Source organism: Mus musculus, chromosome 3 (assembly GCF_000001635.26).
Source record: "Mus musculus strain C57BL/6J chromosome 3, GRCm38.p6 C57BL/6J".
Lineage (NCBI taxonomy): Eukaryota > Metazoa > Chordata > Mammalia > Rodentia > Muridae > Mus > Mus musculus.
In genome coordinates this window covers 154,590,086-154,605,798 of record NC_000069.6, presented here as the reverse complement: position 1 = coordinate 154,605,798, position 15,713 = coordinate 154,590,086, and the positions used below count along the sequence as shown (strand labels likewise).

Below are 15,713 nucleotides of genomic sequence, written 5' to 3'. Positions count from 1 at the left end.
TCATCTGAGTGGAAGGGACCTATTGAGAAAATGCACAAACAAGATAGGACTATAGGTAGGCCTGGATTAGTGATTGATGTGTAAGGCCCACTGTGGGCCATGCCACCCCTAGACTGGTGGTCCTGGGTGCTGTAAGAAAGCAGGCCGAGCAAGAATGAGGAGCAAGCCAGTAAGCAGAACTCCTCCATGGCCTCTGCATCAGCTCCATCTTCAGGTTCCTGTTCCATTTGAGTTCTTGCTCATTGGGGAGATATTTACAAAGATGGAGTGAGAGTCTCTTGGGGAAACGGGATAAACTTAAAGTTATTAAAATCTCTGAGAGGGTGATAAGAAATGAACCTGGAAAGTTGAGCTATGAATAAAATTAAAAAAAATCATATTAGGCCTTCAAAGGATATTAGACTAAGGGATATAGAACGTGCCTTAATAAGTGTACCAAAAGATACTGATAAAAGTCACTAGAGACAATTAAATTCCACAGCTGAATTCCCTTAAGTATAATCTGACCAAGCATTAGTGCAGAGGGGAAACTACTTTCCCACCAGCAGAACTTATGCAGAGTTCCCATGATAGCAGTAAGATTCTGTTATTGTGTTACAGAGCTGATTTTCCACATCAGAAACTTTGTAGCCAGAAGTTATTCTTTTTCAAGTGTCTACTTTACTAAGTATCATGTGCCTTACTTTTTCAGAGTTCACACAGACAGGAGAACACTGCCCTGTTTCAGTAACTGTAGCTCACTGTGCCCCTGCTCTGGTCAGCCACGGCAATGATTGTATCCACCTGATGGCTCTGTGGAACAGGCACGACCACATCCGACTGGAGCTTCAGCACTTCTGGTCCACCAAACTCAAACACTCGAATAGCCCTCATCAACTTCTGCCCAGTTGCCATGGCGACCTAGAGGCTAAGAGAAATTAACATATTATCATATTGTATCTAGGCTATCACTGTTCTTTCTCTCCCCCCAAGAGGAAGCAGATCAAATAATTTTTCAAACAACAATTTAAGCCAGGAGCTTCCCACTGATCTCCCTTCATTCCTGAGGACCTTTCATCTCAAAAACCCGTCAGCTACAAAGCAAACTACTCCATAGGACTTCCTGCGAAGATTCACTGCCTTCAACAAGGGAGGCAAACATGCAAATAAAAACATCTGGACCAACACAGGACACCACATCTGATGTTTCCTTTTGTATAAGCTTGGGTTGCAGTGCCTTAGAAATGTTATGAACTAATATTAGATTTAGGGATCTTTAGTCAGATTATGAAGTGTTACAAACATAACAGAGAAACAAGGAATAAACACATTTATGCCTAGCTTTAACACATTAATCTTTTAATAACCTAAAGCACTATAGATATAATTGAAGCCTATTGCACTCATCCTCCAGACTACCTCTGGGCATCACTTTCAAGAATCGATTAGCACCATAAATCCAATGCTAGTAATTGGTGAGTGTGTTTATATGCATTTAAGAGCAATGTGTGCAATTATTTTTGCATATTTGCTAACTTTATTTAGATTGAATTGTACTGAATTGTGGTATTTCCTTTTTCCTCTTAGCACTAAGTGTTTTAAATTTATCAGGTTATAAAAACAGACTTCCTGCAGTGTTTTTAAATCACATTTGTTTATATGTGCATGCATGTGTGAAAGGAGGTATGGACACAAGCCAAGGCACAGGTGTGGAGGCAGAGAACAACCAGGAGTTATGTGGGTTCCAGGGACCAAACGGAGGTGGCTAGGTTTGGTGGCAAGTGCTTTTAACTGCTGAACTGTCTCACAGCCCCTCCATAGTTCCTTGTATCAAAAGGAGAAAGAAAACTCAAAGTTAAAAATTAGTGCACTGGTTTATATATAACAATGGCCCAGCAAACTTTTCTGTCATCCTATTATAAGGAAGATAAAAGGTAGTTAAAAATAAATGCTAAGAAAAGCAAAGCTAATTAGCAGATGAATTTATGTAACTGGAAACATCATACTGGTAGATGTGATGAACTGGTTTTATCTGTATGTCCATAATGTTAACTATGGCCTATCATAATTTCTTTAAATAAATCAAATCAAATAGTGAGATTCTGCTGCTACCTAGGAGGTGTTTGAGACACAAAACTCAAAACCTGAGAAAAGACAGTTTTCTATCCAGTCCAGAAAACAAGTCAGACAAAACACTAATGCCCCCACATCCTTATGTGCTCTCAGCAACAAAACAAAATACAACTCCCCAGTGTCTGGCTCAGGCAGGGTTGTAAGGCTTACAGAACATGGGTGAGGGGTTACTTACAGGGGTGAAGATGACTCCAAACCAACCACACCACTGGAAAGTCTCACCCAGCATGGACAAGGACTTCCCCATGGCCAGATAGATGGAAACCCTCTCCAGGTAACCCTCTACCTTCTAAATAACCTAGCACCTTCTGGACCTAAGAGGCCAAGTGCAGGTGCAAGGACCCCCATCCTTCTGTGAGGGAACATCAACAGTCAACAATCATGACCTCAAGGGTCTGAGGGTCTACTGTGAGTAAGTCTTCATGGCTTTCTGCTGCAGGCCACAGCTCAGACAATAGCACTTTTCAATAGTAACTCACTGTACTAAATGTAAGGCTGCTATGAACTGCACACACACACACACACACACACACACACACACACACACACACACACACACTTTATCCTGATTCTGCAGAGAGGCAGCCTGGTCCTGGCAGCACCAGCCACCCTTTGCTTCTCTTAATCTCATTCCCCACTGAGCCTTTGCGTTCCGATGGCTCCAGCCTACACTTATTACCTCTGAACTCAATCACAGTCTCATCATCTGCTTCATAACACTCTCACTGTATCAAAGGGAATCTGCAGGGGGCTAGCCCCAGCATTCTGGGGTTCAGAGCTGAGGTGGAACACGGAGTTGAATGAAGGCCAAAAGACTGATGCTCTCTGGCCTTGTAACTCTCTTTAACTGTACTGAGGGTAGAAGCTGATGGCTTCTGGAAAATTCACACTCTCTTGCTTATTCTGTGGCTGAAAACCACTGGTTTCTGCCAGGAGCCATCTAAAAGAAGCCAAAAACTAGCAGGCGATCTTTCTGAGATAGTTCTATCATAGACTATAAAGCTATGACAGATTCACTCCTTTAGGCAAGGCCAAGATTACATCTGAGGAAAGATTCCTGCTATTAGTATGCTTTTCCTGTTATCATTAAACATATATAACAATCACTAGCCTATCCTTTGAGCAGGTTTCTGCAGATCAAGGATGATGTACTGTCTTATAGTGATGCTATATAGACAAGTAGATGATGTCTTAGTTCTTAATGATGATTCTATAAGAATTCCTAAAATTACACTAGTAATTATTAAGATCTTTTATAATAGGACTGTCATTAAGTCCTTTTGATATCACACTGCAAGGAGAACTCTGCCAGTCTTCAATTTAATTGCCTCTGAGATAGAAAGCAGGCATTTACAACTTAGAGCACATTCCAAGAGTTGTAAAACAATTAATCAAAGGTCATAAAAGAGAACCAAAGATTTATTATATTTGCAAGGACATAAGATAACATGTTGACTGGGTTTTTCTATACAAAACTTCAATAACTTAGTTGCATCTTTAACTCTCCATAAACCTGTAGAGCTAGGATAGATAATGAATGTTCAGCCAAATAATTACTCTTAATGGATATGCATGCAAACATTCTCTATTGTATACTTCTTGTTCAATTTATGATTTGAATTTATGTTTGAACTTCTAGGGAACTTTTTTGAAAAAACAAGAATGCTTGGATAAACCATGTGATCTATTCTCCTAGAAAAGGTACAAAAGACTAAGGAAGGTTACATTGTATCAAAAGCAAGGCCATCGTTATATCAGAGCAGAAGGAGAGAGCAAGATTAGGAAAAGAACTTTTTCAGAGAAAACTTTTTTGGGAAAGGTTTTAGAGAGCAAGAGAAGAAGTTTTAAGAGAGAATTTAGAAATACAACCGAAAAATCACTTTTCAAAGTGTCCCCTTTTCTTCAGGTGACTTCAACGAGCAGGCTGGGAGTTAGAGCAGCAGTCAATGCAGAGACAGAGCAAAGGCTCTTTACTTAACCCCCTGCTGTTCTACTATGAGGTGCTAAAGGCCAGAGACTTGAAGTTTTCTGGCCTCAGAACAACTCAGAAAGGCAGGTCAGCTACCATAGGAATGTGACTTAGACTTAAGACAGATAAACTTTTTATTATAATAAAGGCAACCCTAAATATCTTGCAAGACTAAGTCTTGCCCCCAACGACACCCTTCCCCCTCAGTTACCTTCAAGAGAGAACCAGAAAGCACAGCTAGAGCTGGCCCCCAGCAGGCTCCTTTTTCTCTTTAGCTCTCTGTGCTTAAGTAAGCGCTGTGAAAATGTTTTGTGCTTGAGTAAGTGCTAGGAAACCTAACTCTTTGTTACTGCTCTGTACTTAAATGAATGCTTTAAAAAATATCCAGAAGATGTCCCAAACCGGTAAGAAGGACACATGCTCCACTATGTTCATAGCAGCCTTGTTTATAATAGCCAGAAGCTGGAAAGAACCCAGATGCCCCTCAACAGAGGAATGGATACAGAAAATGTGGTACATCTACACAATGGAGTACTACTCAGCTATTAAAGAGAATGAATTTATGAAATTCCTAGGCAAATGGATGGACCTGGAGGGCATCATCCTGAGTGAGGTAACCCAATCACAAAGGAACTCGCACAATATGTACTCACTGATAAGTGGATATTAGCCCAGAAATTTAGAATGCCCAAGATATAAGATACAATTTGCTAAACACATGAAACTCAAGAGAACGAAGACCAAAGTGTGGACACTTTGCCCCTTCTTAGAAATGGGAACAAAACACCCATGGAAGGAGTTACAGAGACAAAATTTGGAGCTGTGACAAAAGGATGGACCATCTAGTGATTGCCATATTTGGAGATCCTTCCCATGATCAGCTTCCAAACGCTGACACCATTGCACACACTAGCAAGATTTCGCTGAAAGGACCCAGTTATAGCTCTCTCTTGTGAGACTATGCCGGGGCCTAGCAAACACAGAAGTGGATGCTCACAGTCAGCTATTGAATGGACCACAGGGCCCCCAATGGAGGAACTAGAGAAAGCACCCAAGGAACTAAAGGGAACTGCAACCCTATAGGTGGAACAACAATATGAACTAAGCAGTACCCCGGAGCTCTTGACTCTAGCTGCATATGTATCAAAAGATGGCCTAGTTGGCCATCACTGCAAAGAGAGGCCCATTGGACTTGCAAACTTTATATGCCCCAGTACAGGGGAATGCCAGGGCCAAAAAGGGGGAGTGGGTGGGTAGGGGAGTGGGGGTGGGTGGGTATGGGGGGACTTTTGGTATAGCATTGGAAATGTAAATGAGCTAAATACCTAATAAAAAATGGGGAAAAAAAGGAAAAAAAATGTTGCTATGAAAAAAAAATAAATCTTTTTTTAATGCCGTGCTTTAACCAGCACTGAGAACCAGCACTGAGCTCTCTAACTCAGTTCCTGGTGGACTAACTCATGCTCTTCAGCAGAGGGAATTAAGTGAAAGGATTTATTGTTAGTGCTCCTCTCTCTGGAGAGTGAGTGGGGAGCCCCTGGCTGGCCAGGTAAGAGGCTCAGAGCTCCTTAACTGTTTTTGAACCAGAGAGAAGTCCCTCACACAAACAACAACAACAACAACACACACACACACACACACACACACACACACACACACCGGAAAATGTGTGTGCTGCACCACCTTCCTTTATTGCTGTCAGACTTTTTATACTTTTAGACAAAAAGTTCTCTAAGAAAGAATTCCCTTATAGATAAAATGTTACATAAAAGGGAGTTACGGAAAGGTATCAGTAACAAGTGCAATGCAGTGTTTTATACGATAAGCTCACTATAAGTTCAGTTTTTACATGCCCTGGCCTGATCATAGTGCACACCTGTGGCTTCATCCTTGGACCTGAATATTTTTCCTTGAACACAAATTTGTCCCAAGCCTATTTTCTCCTTTTAGTGTAATTTTGAAAGCTTGTTGTATCTTTTATTATGCAGCCTTTACTTACTATTCTGAGGCACGGGCACTGTCTATTCCTGATTCTAACTTTATTACATCTTTCTAGCAAAACAACTAAAACCATCTTAAAGCTTTCTTCCCAAAAGGATTTGAATCAAATCAGGAATTCTATGAAATCATTAATTCATCTAAACAGCATTAATTCATGAAAGTTCATCTTTAGGTTGATCTATACGAAATCTGCTCAATAGAGTGGGTGATGCTCTGGAACCCTTAGATTATCTATGACAGGAAAGGCATATCAGCTGCAGGAAGCAACCCAGAGATGAAGCCTCTTGAGAGCTTGCCTCTCAGAGCTCAGCCATCATAAGCCTCCAGGAAGGTCCCCTTTCCTCGATGGCTCCTGACAAGAACCACAAGAATAAAATAGGATGATATACTAACAGCAGTTATGAACTTAAGCCTTCATAATAGTGAGCTTTTCCTAAAAAAGCATAGTTTTTAAATCTCCATTCATTTTATTATCTTTACAAAAGACCAAAGGGAAAAGATGCTATGCAGAACTAAAAAGCCAGCCTTCCTTTTATGAAGGAGACGACCTTTGCCTTTGTTAGAAGAGGTTCAGAAACCCTGGCAGGTCACAGAGGTCACAGCAGGGCTAGAACCCAAGTTCAGTGCCTTAAATGTTGGCTGATTTTATTTCCTTAACTTAGAATCTTCCAACTTCACTTTTGGAAATGTTGGCATCGATTGTCCTTCATGCCTCTGAAATGAATTCTGGAATGTATGAGCAATTGGGTATGAAATGTCACCAAGCTATAGGCTGGGGCATATATTATCTAATAAAGGCGTCTACTTGGGTATTCTTCAAATGCCTACAAATTGGGAAATACAGTAGAAACATAAAAGACATGGTTCTACAGGGAAAGCTAATCTACCCTGATGGTATAGGTTGTCTAGTCTAGGCTACCTGTGGGGATTGGCTGCAACAATGTAAGCTTTATTGTTACTCATGGTCTCACACTGGACAAGGAGGAGCTTTCTGCCACTTTGGAGCATCTCACACTGTAGTCCAGGTTGGTCTGGAGCTCTGGATAACTCCCCTGCCTCAGCTTTCCTAGTATATGCACCATCATGCCTAGTTTCTTTGGTTTGTTAACTATGCTATGGTTTAAATGGGCTTTTCTATCTATCATATATATGTTGTGAAAACTGTTTATAGTACCTTGTTTTATTTTTATTTTACTTTTTATTTCTAGGACATACACAGTTAAAAATTCCTCCTCTAGACTGATTGAAACTCATTCATTGGTTTAAATGAAAGTTAAATGGGTAGGGGATATGTTAGACGTATGTATATCTTAACATAGAGTTAGTGAGTCAACTCTCAAACTCAAGAGGAAAGACATATTACTAATGAAGTGCAGAGGGCCAAGGTTAGGGCTAGCGGCAAGGAACACTTGTTATCCTCTTGCTGAGGGCTTCATTTGGCTTTCCAGCACCAACTTGGTGACTCAGGCTCGAAACCTATTCTAACTCCAGTCCCAGGAGATCTAATACCCTCTTCTGTCCTTTGAGTGCACCAGGAATACACACGGTGTGGAAAAAAGAGCAAAATAAAATAAAATTGATTTCTAGAGAGAGTTTTAAATGAAGACTAAAAAAGAGGCCTCATAGTTATAAAATGTACTGCCACTGTTCCAGAATGGCTCATGGAAGCTTGTGGCTTACTATTAACTTGGAAACACGAATAAATGATGAAAATTAAAGTATCCAGTCCAAGTCTTCTGGCTATATGATGTTGTCACGGTCTTGCTTTCACACTGATCACTCTGTACCCCTGCAGCATCTCATGGACAGGGCAGGCCCCGCTTCAGTGTGACAGAATGCTGCTTGCTACAAGCTGCATTTCCTAGGGCAGGAGCCAGCGGGGAGTTATGGTGGCTTCAGGGGCTCGAGGTGGACACGAAGTCCACACAGTGGCCTCTGCACTTTCAATCATTAACAGGTCTTTTCTGGTCACAAGACTGAGGCAGGAACTCTGGGAACTGTAAATGCGCAAGATGTAGTTAACAATGTATTAGGTTTTTCTAACTCTGTCCCTCTCTGTGTCCCTCTGTCTCTGACTCTCTCTAGGTCTCTCTTCTTTCTTTTGAAGACTACTGTAGGTGGGTGCCACTATGTCTAAAAATAGGAATAACAACGCCCACTGCATACACACCGGAGGACAGAACACAGACCTCCTCTACCTGCACCTGGGAAGTTGTGAACCCGGAGTTGGGGCGCGAGTGCCTGGGTGGCGGCAGAAATCCCCAGGCATCAGTAGGCAGCTACCCCAGTCGGAACCACCGGCCGCCTGCTGTGCAGTTCTCCAGTGCAGATAGATCTCCTGGAGCCTAGAACTTGAAAGAAAGAAAAAAAAAAAAAAAAAAGCCTCCCGGCAGACAAGAGTAGGACCTTGCTTGCGGTCCTGGGTGACTTACCCTCCTCTAGAGTAGGAAACAAAACCTCCTAAGCTCCAGAAGGTCTGTGGGGAAAGAGGTGGGCTGGCTTTCCCTAACTTCGCTAGGCTCCCCCTCTCGGTTTACGCCTGTACGGTCTGGCGGCGCACGTCTTGCTCCTGGTTGCGCCAATGGGGAACTTTGGTCCTCTCCGGCCACCGTGGCGGCAATATGGCTGCGCCCATGGAGAAGAAGGCGCATTCCAGAGCAGAAAGCCGACCCCAGCTCGCTCGCTCGCTCATGGACCGTAGCGCGGAGTTCGGCCGGTGGAAGGCGCAGAGTCTGAGCAAGGCGGACCTTAGCCGCAAGGGCAGTGTGGACGAGGACGCGGTGGAGGTGGTGGAGCTCCTGAACTCGCGGGAAGAGTTTTTCACCACCAGCTCCTGCGCAGGGCGCATCCTCCTTCTGGACGGGGTGAGGCCCGGGCCGGGGGAGGCTGTGCAATGCTAATGCGTCCTCCGGGTGATGGTGGAGCTAGCTTAAGTGGCGAAGGCTGGGGATTGGATTTACAGAGCGCTGGAGGAGCTCGAGTCTCCAAGTCCCTTCGGTCACGCTCGCCCTCGAGCCGCGCTAACCCAATCACTGTCGCTATGAGATGGGCGCCCGAAGGTTAAGGGGTCGCTGCCCCCTGGTGGCCGGTGTCATTATTACAGCCCTGGGCATTTTAGCTCTAAATGAAACAGTACTGTAGATACATGGTCAAAGCCCCTGGCTGCACGCTCTCATCCTCTTCCTGTCCCACAACACAGGATAACTAGACAACACGTGAAATAGGGTAATTTATTTCCAACATTTCTCATCGTGCCTGGCCCCATATTGCTGGTTAAAAGTCGCTAGGTTCCGCTTGGTTCTTCACGTACTGAAGTCCCAGATTATCGAGGTCTGTTCATGTTTATATTGCTTCCACCACTCCCGTTCTGTTCATGGACACTCTTGCTCACAAGCTAGCTGCCCACACCTCTTCTACAACTGCCCTGCCTGGGTTTATTCAGACGAGTCTCCAAAACACTGTTGTCTCTTCTCCAAGCCATGTTTCACAACACATTCATATGTATATGCATATGAGGGATGCATACACATATATGTATAATATATTTATAAATGTATAAATATATATGTATATACTATGTGTAAAATATCTATAATGAAAACATATTATAATTATGATTATACAAAATATAATCATAATAGAATATGATATATATTTTATATATTTTCATTTTTAAGCAGAATTTACTTTAGAAAATCCAAATTTATATTGTTCTGTAACCTGCAATCCTTTCCTCATTTTAACCAACTGCCAAGATTGAACTATTTTCTTTAGTTACTTGTCTTTGTCTTGTTCCTGTTCTTCATTTAGGAGTGGCAGAGTACTGAGAACCGAACTTAGGGTCTCGATCATGCTCAGCAAACACTCTACCACTGAGTGAAACTTCCAGCCTCCTCCCTACCTTTTGTTTTTTTTTTTTTTTAAACCTTCTAAAACAGGATCTTTCAAAGCTGCATAGACTGATCTTGAACACATTTAATAGACCAAGAACTCCTGGAACCTGTGGTCCTCCTGCCTCAGCTTCTGGAGTAGCTGTCCTATAATGCTTCCCCTATATCTACATAGCTGAGACACGACTCTCCAAGCTCCACTGTTATGCCAGACACAGAAAGAGGTGCAGACAAGCACAGTGCCCACTTAAGAGTGGCTGTCCATTCTGAGTTGTCATAGGATGCTTTCTGAACCTTGTCTAGCTTATGTATCTTATACTTGGTGGCTATTTATTTTTACTCTGCTTTATTAGAAAAGAAGGAAAGTGAAAAAAAAAATCAGGGTGGAGAAAACATAGGTAAGCCAGAGATGTTCCAAGTCGTGGTGTGACATTGTGTACATTTGCTAAGCATAAACCACTCATTTGGCTCGGAGGTTGTTTATAACAGCCAGCCCATGTTCCTAGAGCCTCACTATGAAAACCGGTCGTTCAGGGCCCACGCTTCCCCCACCAGCTCCCAGAGGAGCCTCCAGAGCTTTGTGTGCGTGGTTGTTGTAGAGATGCGGTGGTCTTCATGTGTGTGGTTTTCTGCTCTCCCTTTGCAGACTCTGAGGGAAGGATCTGTATATACCGATTAGAATTTGCAAAGAAGCAGTGTTTAGGTCGCTGTTGGAATGACAGCCTCTCCAGAGCTTTGACACATTGCTCCTCGCTGCTTTGCATATGCAGTCTACTTTAGGGATCTCAAATACATTTCCATAGTGGTGAGGAACATGTCGAAAGGTGTGCCCATCCCAGACGTCAGCAAATGGTCGGCCTTCCGTAGTGTTAGCCACCCTGTTCTACAGGAGGTGCCTTCTCCCTTTTTCACTTTTTTATGGTGAAATACTGCTAACATATAAGTCCTTCATCCTTTTCTTCCAGCAAACACATGCCCAGAGAGGCTTGTGACCCAGGGTAGGTGTGCTCAGCTGCCATTCATAAGATCTTGGGTTTCATCCCCAGCAGCACAACACAAACACAGAAGCAAACCAAAAGCACGCCCCTGTTTCTGAAGACACCTGAGTACTTTTACCATCTGAGCCCTAAGTTACTTGAATTGATTTTTCTCCTAGGTTATCTTTACCCAAAATACACTGAATTATTTTTCAGTCATCTTTCTGAGTACTAACTTAAGAATGCCCACCATGTTCTACAATGCAAATGTACTCATCTTGCTAAGTTTTACAGTTGAGTTGTCTGTCATTTTAGAGCACAGAAGGCTCTGGAGTTCAGAAGCAACACTGCTGCTGGCTGCTGGTCACACACAAACCGTGTGCGAGAGACGATGTGGTAAGTTTTTAAGTTAAAAAGTGATCTGCAACTCAGCAGGGAGGCCTGCCTCTTCAGCAGCACAGAGGTGAGGGTGGGCACATGGCTCACTGGGTTCAAATCTCACATTCAGCTCTGTTATTTAATAACTTTGCAACCTGGTAAAAAAAATATAAAAGAAGAAGGGACTTCACTCTGCCTTGCTAGCTTCAATGTTGGAAATAAGAGTATATCATTTACCACGATCCCTTCTGGACACGCTCATGGCTGTGCCCAGTGTGTCGTCTCTGAGCCTGCAGAGTGAGCACAGGGAAGGTTGTACCAGGCAGAGACCTTCCCTCCGGGTCCCTGTGGACATCCGGCCCCATCCTCTGCAGAAATGAGGAAAGGAGAGAAGTGGACACAAAGAGGTGTGGCTGGTTCCAGCATTCTCGTGTGGAATGGGGAGGGCTCCATGCCCTTCATAGGCTCCACAGGAAACTAAGTAAAATAAGCAAAGAATAATGTTTGTAATAAAAATGAGGGCAGAGGACGCAGATGTCTCAGACAGAGTGGGTAGTGAGAGCTAGAATGTCTAGGAAGCAGAAGGTGGGTGGGAGAACAGGTTGACAGGACAGGGCTGGGCAGCCGCACCTCATGCTGACCCTTGGTTCCCTCAGATGGCAGCTCTGAAGGGTGCAACCAGCGAAGCTGTTTTGAAGTTTGAACCTTTTATCCTCCATGTGCAATGCCGGACACTGCAGGACGCACAAACCCTGGTAAGACGTTGAACTTGCTCTTGAATTGAGATGTCTTTCAGTAGAATTAATTTTAAGCTTTAAGCCACCTTTTAAAATTATTTAATGTTGATTGATTCAGCTAATGTTTTGACTTAATTGTTCTCATATGTTTGCTTGGTCTAGCTATTTATGTCAAGTGTTAGGAGTAGGGACTCCCGGTCATCTCTGGGAAAGTAAAATGAGTACCCACACCTGGCCCGCGGTCTCCCTCAGCGGGAGGATTCATGTGGATTTCACAGTGCTGTGTCTTTGGTTTTCTGGCTGAGTTCTAGACGAGAGCTCAAGAACTGCATGTCTGAGGTCTCCCTGCTCACCTACACCTTTTACTCCATTACATGCAGAGTCGTCTCATTGCAACATAATTTAGTAAATCATGAGCCACAGAGCATCCGGGTAGAGCTGTGTGCAGTCCTTGCTCACAAGCTGCTCTGAAGAACTCCCTGAAGCTGAGACTGAAAAGGACGAAGCAGAGTTAGGCCTGCAGCTGGGAGATGAAGATTCCGAGCAGATTAGAGTGTTCCCTGTTTCAGAAGCAAGAAAGGTCTGGTGTGTTCACAGAGCAGAAGAAGCAGGCCATAGAGGGGAGGGGGGATGAGGAGAGAGGAAGATGGAGGCCTCTAGGCCAGAAGAGGTCTGGTTGCCTTGTCAGGCAAGGGCTAGCTGCAAAGGCTTGGCGCACTGTACTTTGAGAGCCTAGTTCTGCCACAGTATATTAGGGCTCAGCTGTAGTGTCCTGGAGTGTGGTGGCATGGCCTGAGAGGACACCAAAGAACATGAGAGGGTGACAGAGTCAAAATGTTTTAGCTTCTGCATTAACAGAGTGATGAGGCCGCTCAAGAATTAGACAGCCTGAGGGGAGAAGTGGTGAAGAGATCACAGCAGTGCCATAGTGTCACAGCGCCCTAGTGTCACAGCATCACAGCGCCCTAGCACCATAGAGAAGTGTCCAGGCTTCAGACGTGCGTCTTATTCTGGATGCCTTACAGACAACCACCTCTCCCTTGCCTCTCTCATGGCCTTCCTCTGTGAATGCACAGCAGTGGCATCTCTTATAAGGTCATCATCACCCCTGTTGACTTAGGTCCCTACCTTGACAACCTTATCCAGCATGACCAACATAAAGGCCCTTTCTGCAAATGTTGTCGCTGGGGTTAGCACAACTTGAAAGCCACTTCAGTTCTAACACCAAAATGTGGTTGGTGTTTGTGTAAAAGGCTGCTCTGGAGTATAGACTGGCCTGCAGATGCACACTGGAGAGATGTTAGCATGCACCATTTAAAGCCATGTGCCCGGAAGCACTCACTGTGGAGAGAGTGAGAGGAAGCAGGAACACTTAGACACGCTTTCAAAGCCTTGGTTGAGACACAGTGCTCCGCAGCCTGCGACTTTGTTTCCCCTAGACTTGGATCTGCCTTGTTCTCATCTTGCTCCAGAGCAAACACCAGTGCTGCGTCCACAAGCTTTACTCACCATCCATATCTCAGTGCTGTCTTAGTTAGGGTTCCATGGCTGTAAAGAGACACCATGACCAGAGCAACTCTTGTAAAGAAAATGTCTAAGCAGGACTGGCTTACAGCTCCAGGGATCCGATTCATTATCCTGGTGAGAAGCATGGCAGCATTCGGACAGATGTAGTACTGGAGAAGGATCTGAGAGCTCTACATCTTGATTCTTCTGCAGGTAGCCAGGAGGAAACTGTTCTGTACTGGGTGGAGCCCGAGTATAGGAAACCTCAAAGCCCACCCCACAGTGACACACTTCCTCCAACAAGGCCATACTTCCTAGTAGTTCCACTCCCTGTGGGCCAAGCATTCAAAAAACAGGCTCAGGGAGCCACACCTATTCAAACCTCCACACAGGCCCAGGTCCAGTTCCCAGTGCTAATCCCAGTGGAGCCCGGATGCGCTCTCCTGGGCCAAAGCTGTGGTGGAAGTCTAACATGCTGACTGCAGGTGAGAGCTCAGCAGTAGAGCACAATTGTGCCCTGCCTGTGAGCACACTCAGTGTTGCCCAGCCTGTCAGGTACCAGAGAAGAGTAGAAAGGGCCTCTGGTGTCTCCCCATAGTTGGTATTTATTCCAGGGGAGGGAGACGAGCAGTCAGAAGACAGACACTTTCTCACTGGGGTAAGTGCTGTTGGCGGCATGGTCAGGGCACTGTGCTAGAGAGCAGTGAGGAGAAGCTCCAAGCCCAACTCTCATAGCTGCGGCTTTCTTCAGGACTGGAAAGGATGCTAAGGGAGCTTTCCCCTTTCTTAGAGAAATCGCTTCATTTGTTTGAAGTTTGCTTCTGTCTAGCATGGTTTGGTCATCAGCCGTAGCTTGCGGTCACTGGCCAGAGCCTGTGTTACCCTCTGTTGGTGACGTTTCCAAGGCTGCTCTTGGGGTGTGTGTAACAGGCATTGTGATGGCTTTGAAGCGCAGTCCACACAGCCCAGCACATCAGTGGGTTTATAGTTATCTGTTTCTGCCACCGATGGGACTCAGCTGAGGGTCTGGCTTGTTGGCACACCACAACCTAGGGTGCTATGTTTTCTTACAGCACTCAGTGGCAATTGATTCTGGCTTCAGGAACTCTGGCATCACCGTGGGAAAGCGAGGGAAGACCATGCTGGTAAGGTGCCATTGGCAGGAACAGTTCTGTAACTGCTGTCTTTTCTACCTGTGCCCCAGTTCCCAAATAAGGACTCTGAGGATTATTCAGGAGTAAATGCCTAGGCCATAAGTTTGGGCTTGTTCCCAATTCATTTATCCTGTTTAAGCTGGTCTAAGTTCTGTTATATGACTCGTTACCACTCCTCAGCTTCCTGTGTCCAACTTCCTAGAGTCCAGGTGGTGTCTTCCCGCCTGACTATCTCCCAGCATTCCCCTCTCTGTGTCTGGATGCCCCACCCTCTAACCCTGCATCAGCTTACTGGCCATCAGCTTTTTATTGACAGGTGATGCTTCCACACAGTACAGAGACTCTCTTGACACAGTTCTGTAAGTCTGACATGAACAAGATCGCTGGGACTGTCTGTTAGCACTCCTGCCCATTCCCTCCTTCTCAGAATTCCTTACTGTTGTCTGGACCCCAGGAAAAGTGTACAGGCCCCTCCTTAAATAGGAAATCCAGACTTTGGATTCATATCTGAGTCCCTGCTTTAAACCACACTCTCTGCTTACTTTGAACCTGTTCCTTGCTCTACTGGCCTCATCCTGAGACATCCAGGATAATGGGATAAATATGGTTGTGCTGTGTAGAGAGATTCATATGCATCAAGTCTTTCATATCGATACAAGTCTTTCATATCAATAATCTCTGTCCACGGCTGTGCTTCATAAACACGTGCGAGCTCCATAATGCCTGCATCTGTTGTCTCCTCAGAGCTCACACAGATCATTACCCTTGAACCAAGTCCAGCCTGTGGGGAGCAGTTCACTCTACCCTCTGATGAATGATTGCACACAGCTTGCTGTGTATCACTGCATCAAAACTGAGTAGTGTGTGATCTGCAAAAGCAAGGAAATTTCCCTTCACAGAAAATGTTTGCCAGCCCTTGACCTAGATGACCGCAGGGTCCTTCCAGCCTGTCCCTGTCCCTTCCTGGCCAAGCCGGCCCACAGTAATTT

The 15,713-nt window shown here is 44.7% G+C and overlaps 2 protein-coding genes across 11 annotated transcripts in view; one reads left to right on the top strand and one right to left on the bottom strand.

Annotated features, from left to right (window-relative positions):
* Window positions 1-9,088, bottom strand: part of Cryz (crystallin, zeta) — a 26,472-nt gene extending 17,384 nt beyond the window's left edge. The window contains exons 1-2 of one of the 8 annotated variants that reach the window (NR_151773.1): window positions 8,272-8,602; window positions 684-907 (exon numbers count right to left, since the gene is read on the bottom strand). Coding sequence is in view for 6 of the 8 variants with exons in the window: in NM_009968.4 (NP_034098.1) it covers window positions 784-894 (111 nt within the window). In the remaining 2 variants the exon portion in view is untranslated. Of the gene's footprint in view, window positions 1-683; window positions 908-8,252 lie in introns of all 8 variants that reach the window. The other 7 variants (NR_151774.1, NM_009968.4, NM_001357674.1 and 4 more) reach the window with 7 other exon arrangements.
* The window catches only part of Tyw3 (tRNA-yW synthesizing protein 3 homolog (S. cerevisiae)), a 20,594-nt gene continuing 13,566 nt past the window's right edge, over window positions 8,686-15,713 (top strand). For 2 of the 3 annotated variants that reach the window (NM_001168358.1, NM_172474.5), the window contains exons 1-4: window positions 8,701-8,946; window positions 11,265-11,345; window positions 11,984-12,082; window positions 14,644-14,715. In NM_001168358.1, coding sequence (NP_001161830.1) covers window positions 8,773-8,946; window positions 11,265-11,345; window positions 11,984-12,082; window positions 14,644-14,715 — 426 coding nt within the window. In that variant the 5' untranslated portion in view covers window positions 8,701-8,772. Of the gene's footprint in view, window positions 8,947-11,264; window positions 11,346-11,983; window positions 12,083-14,643; window positions 14,716-15,713 lie in introns of all 3 variants that reach the window. The other variant, XR_375504.4, reaches the window with a different exon arrangement.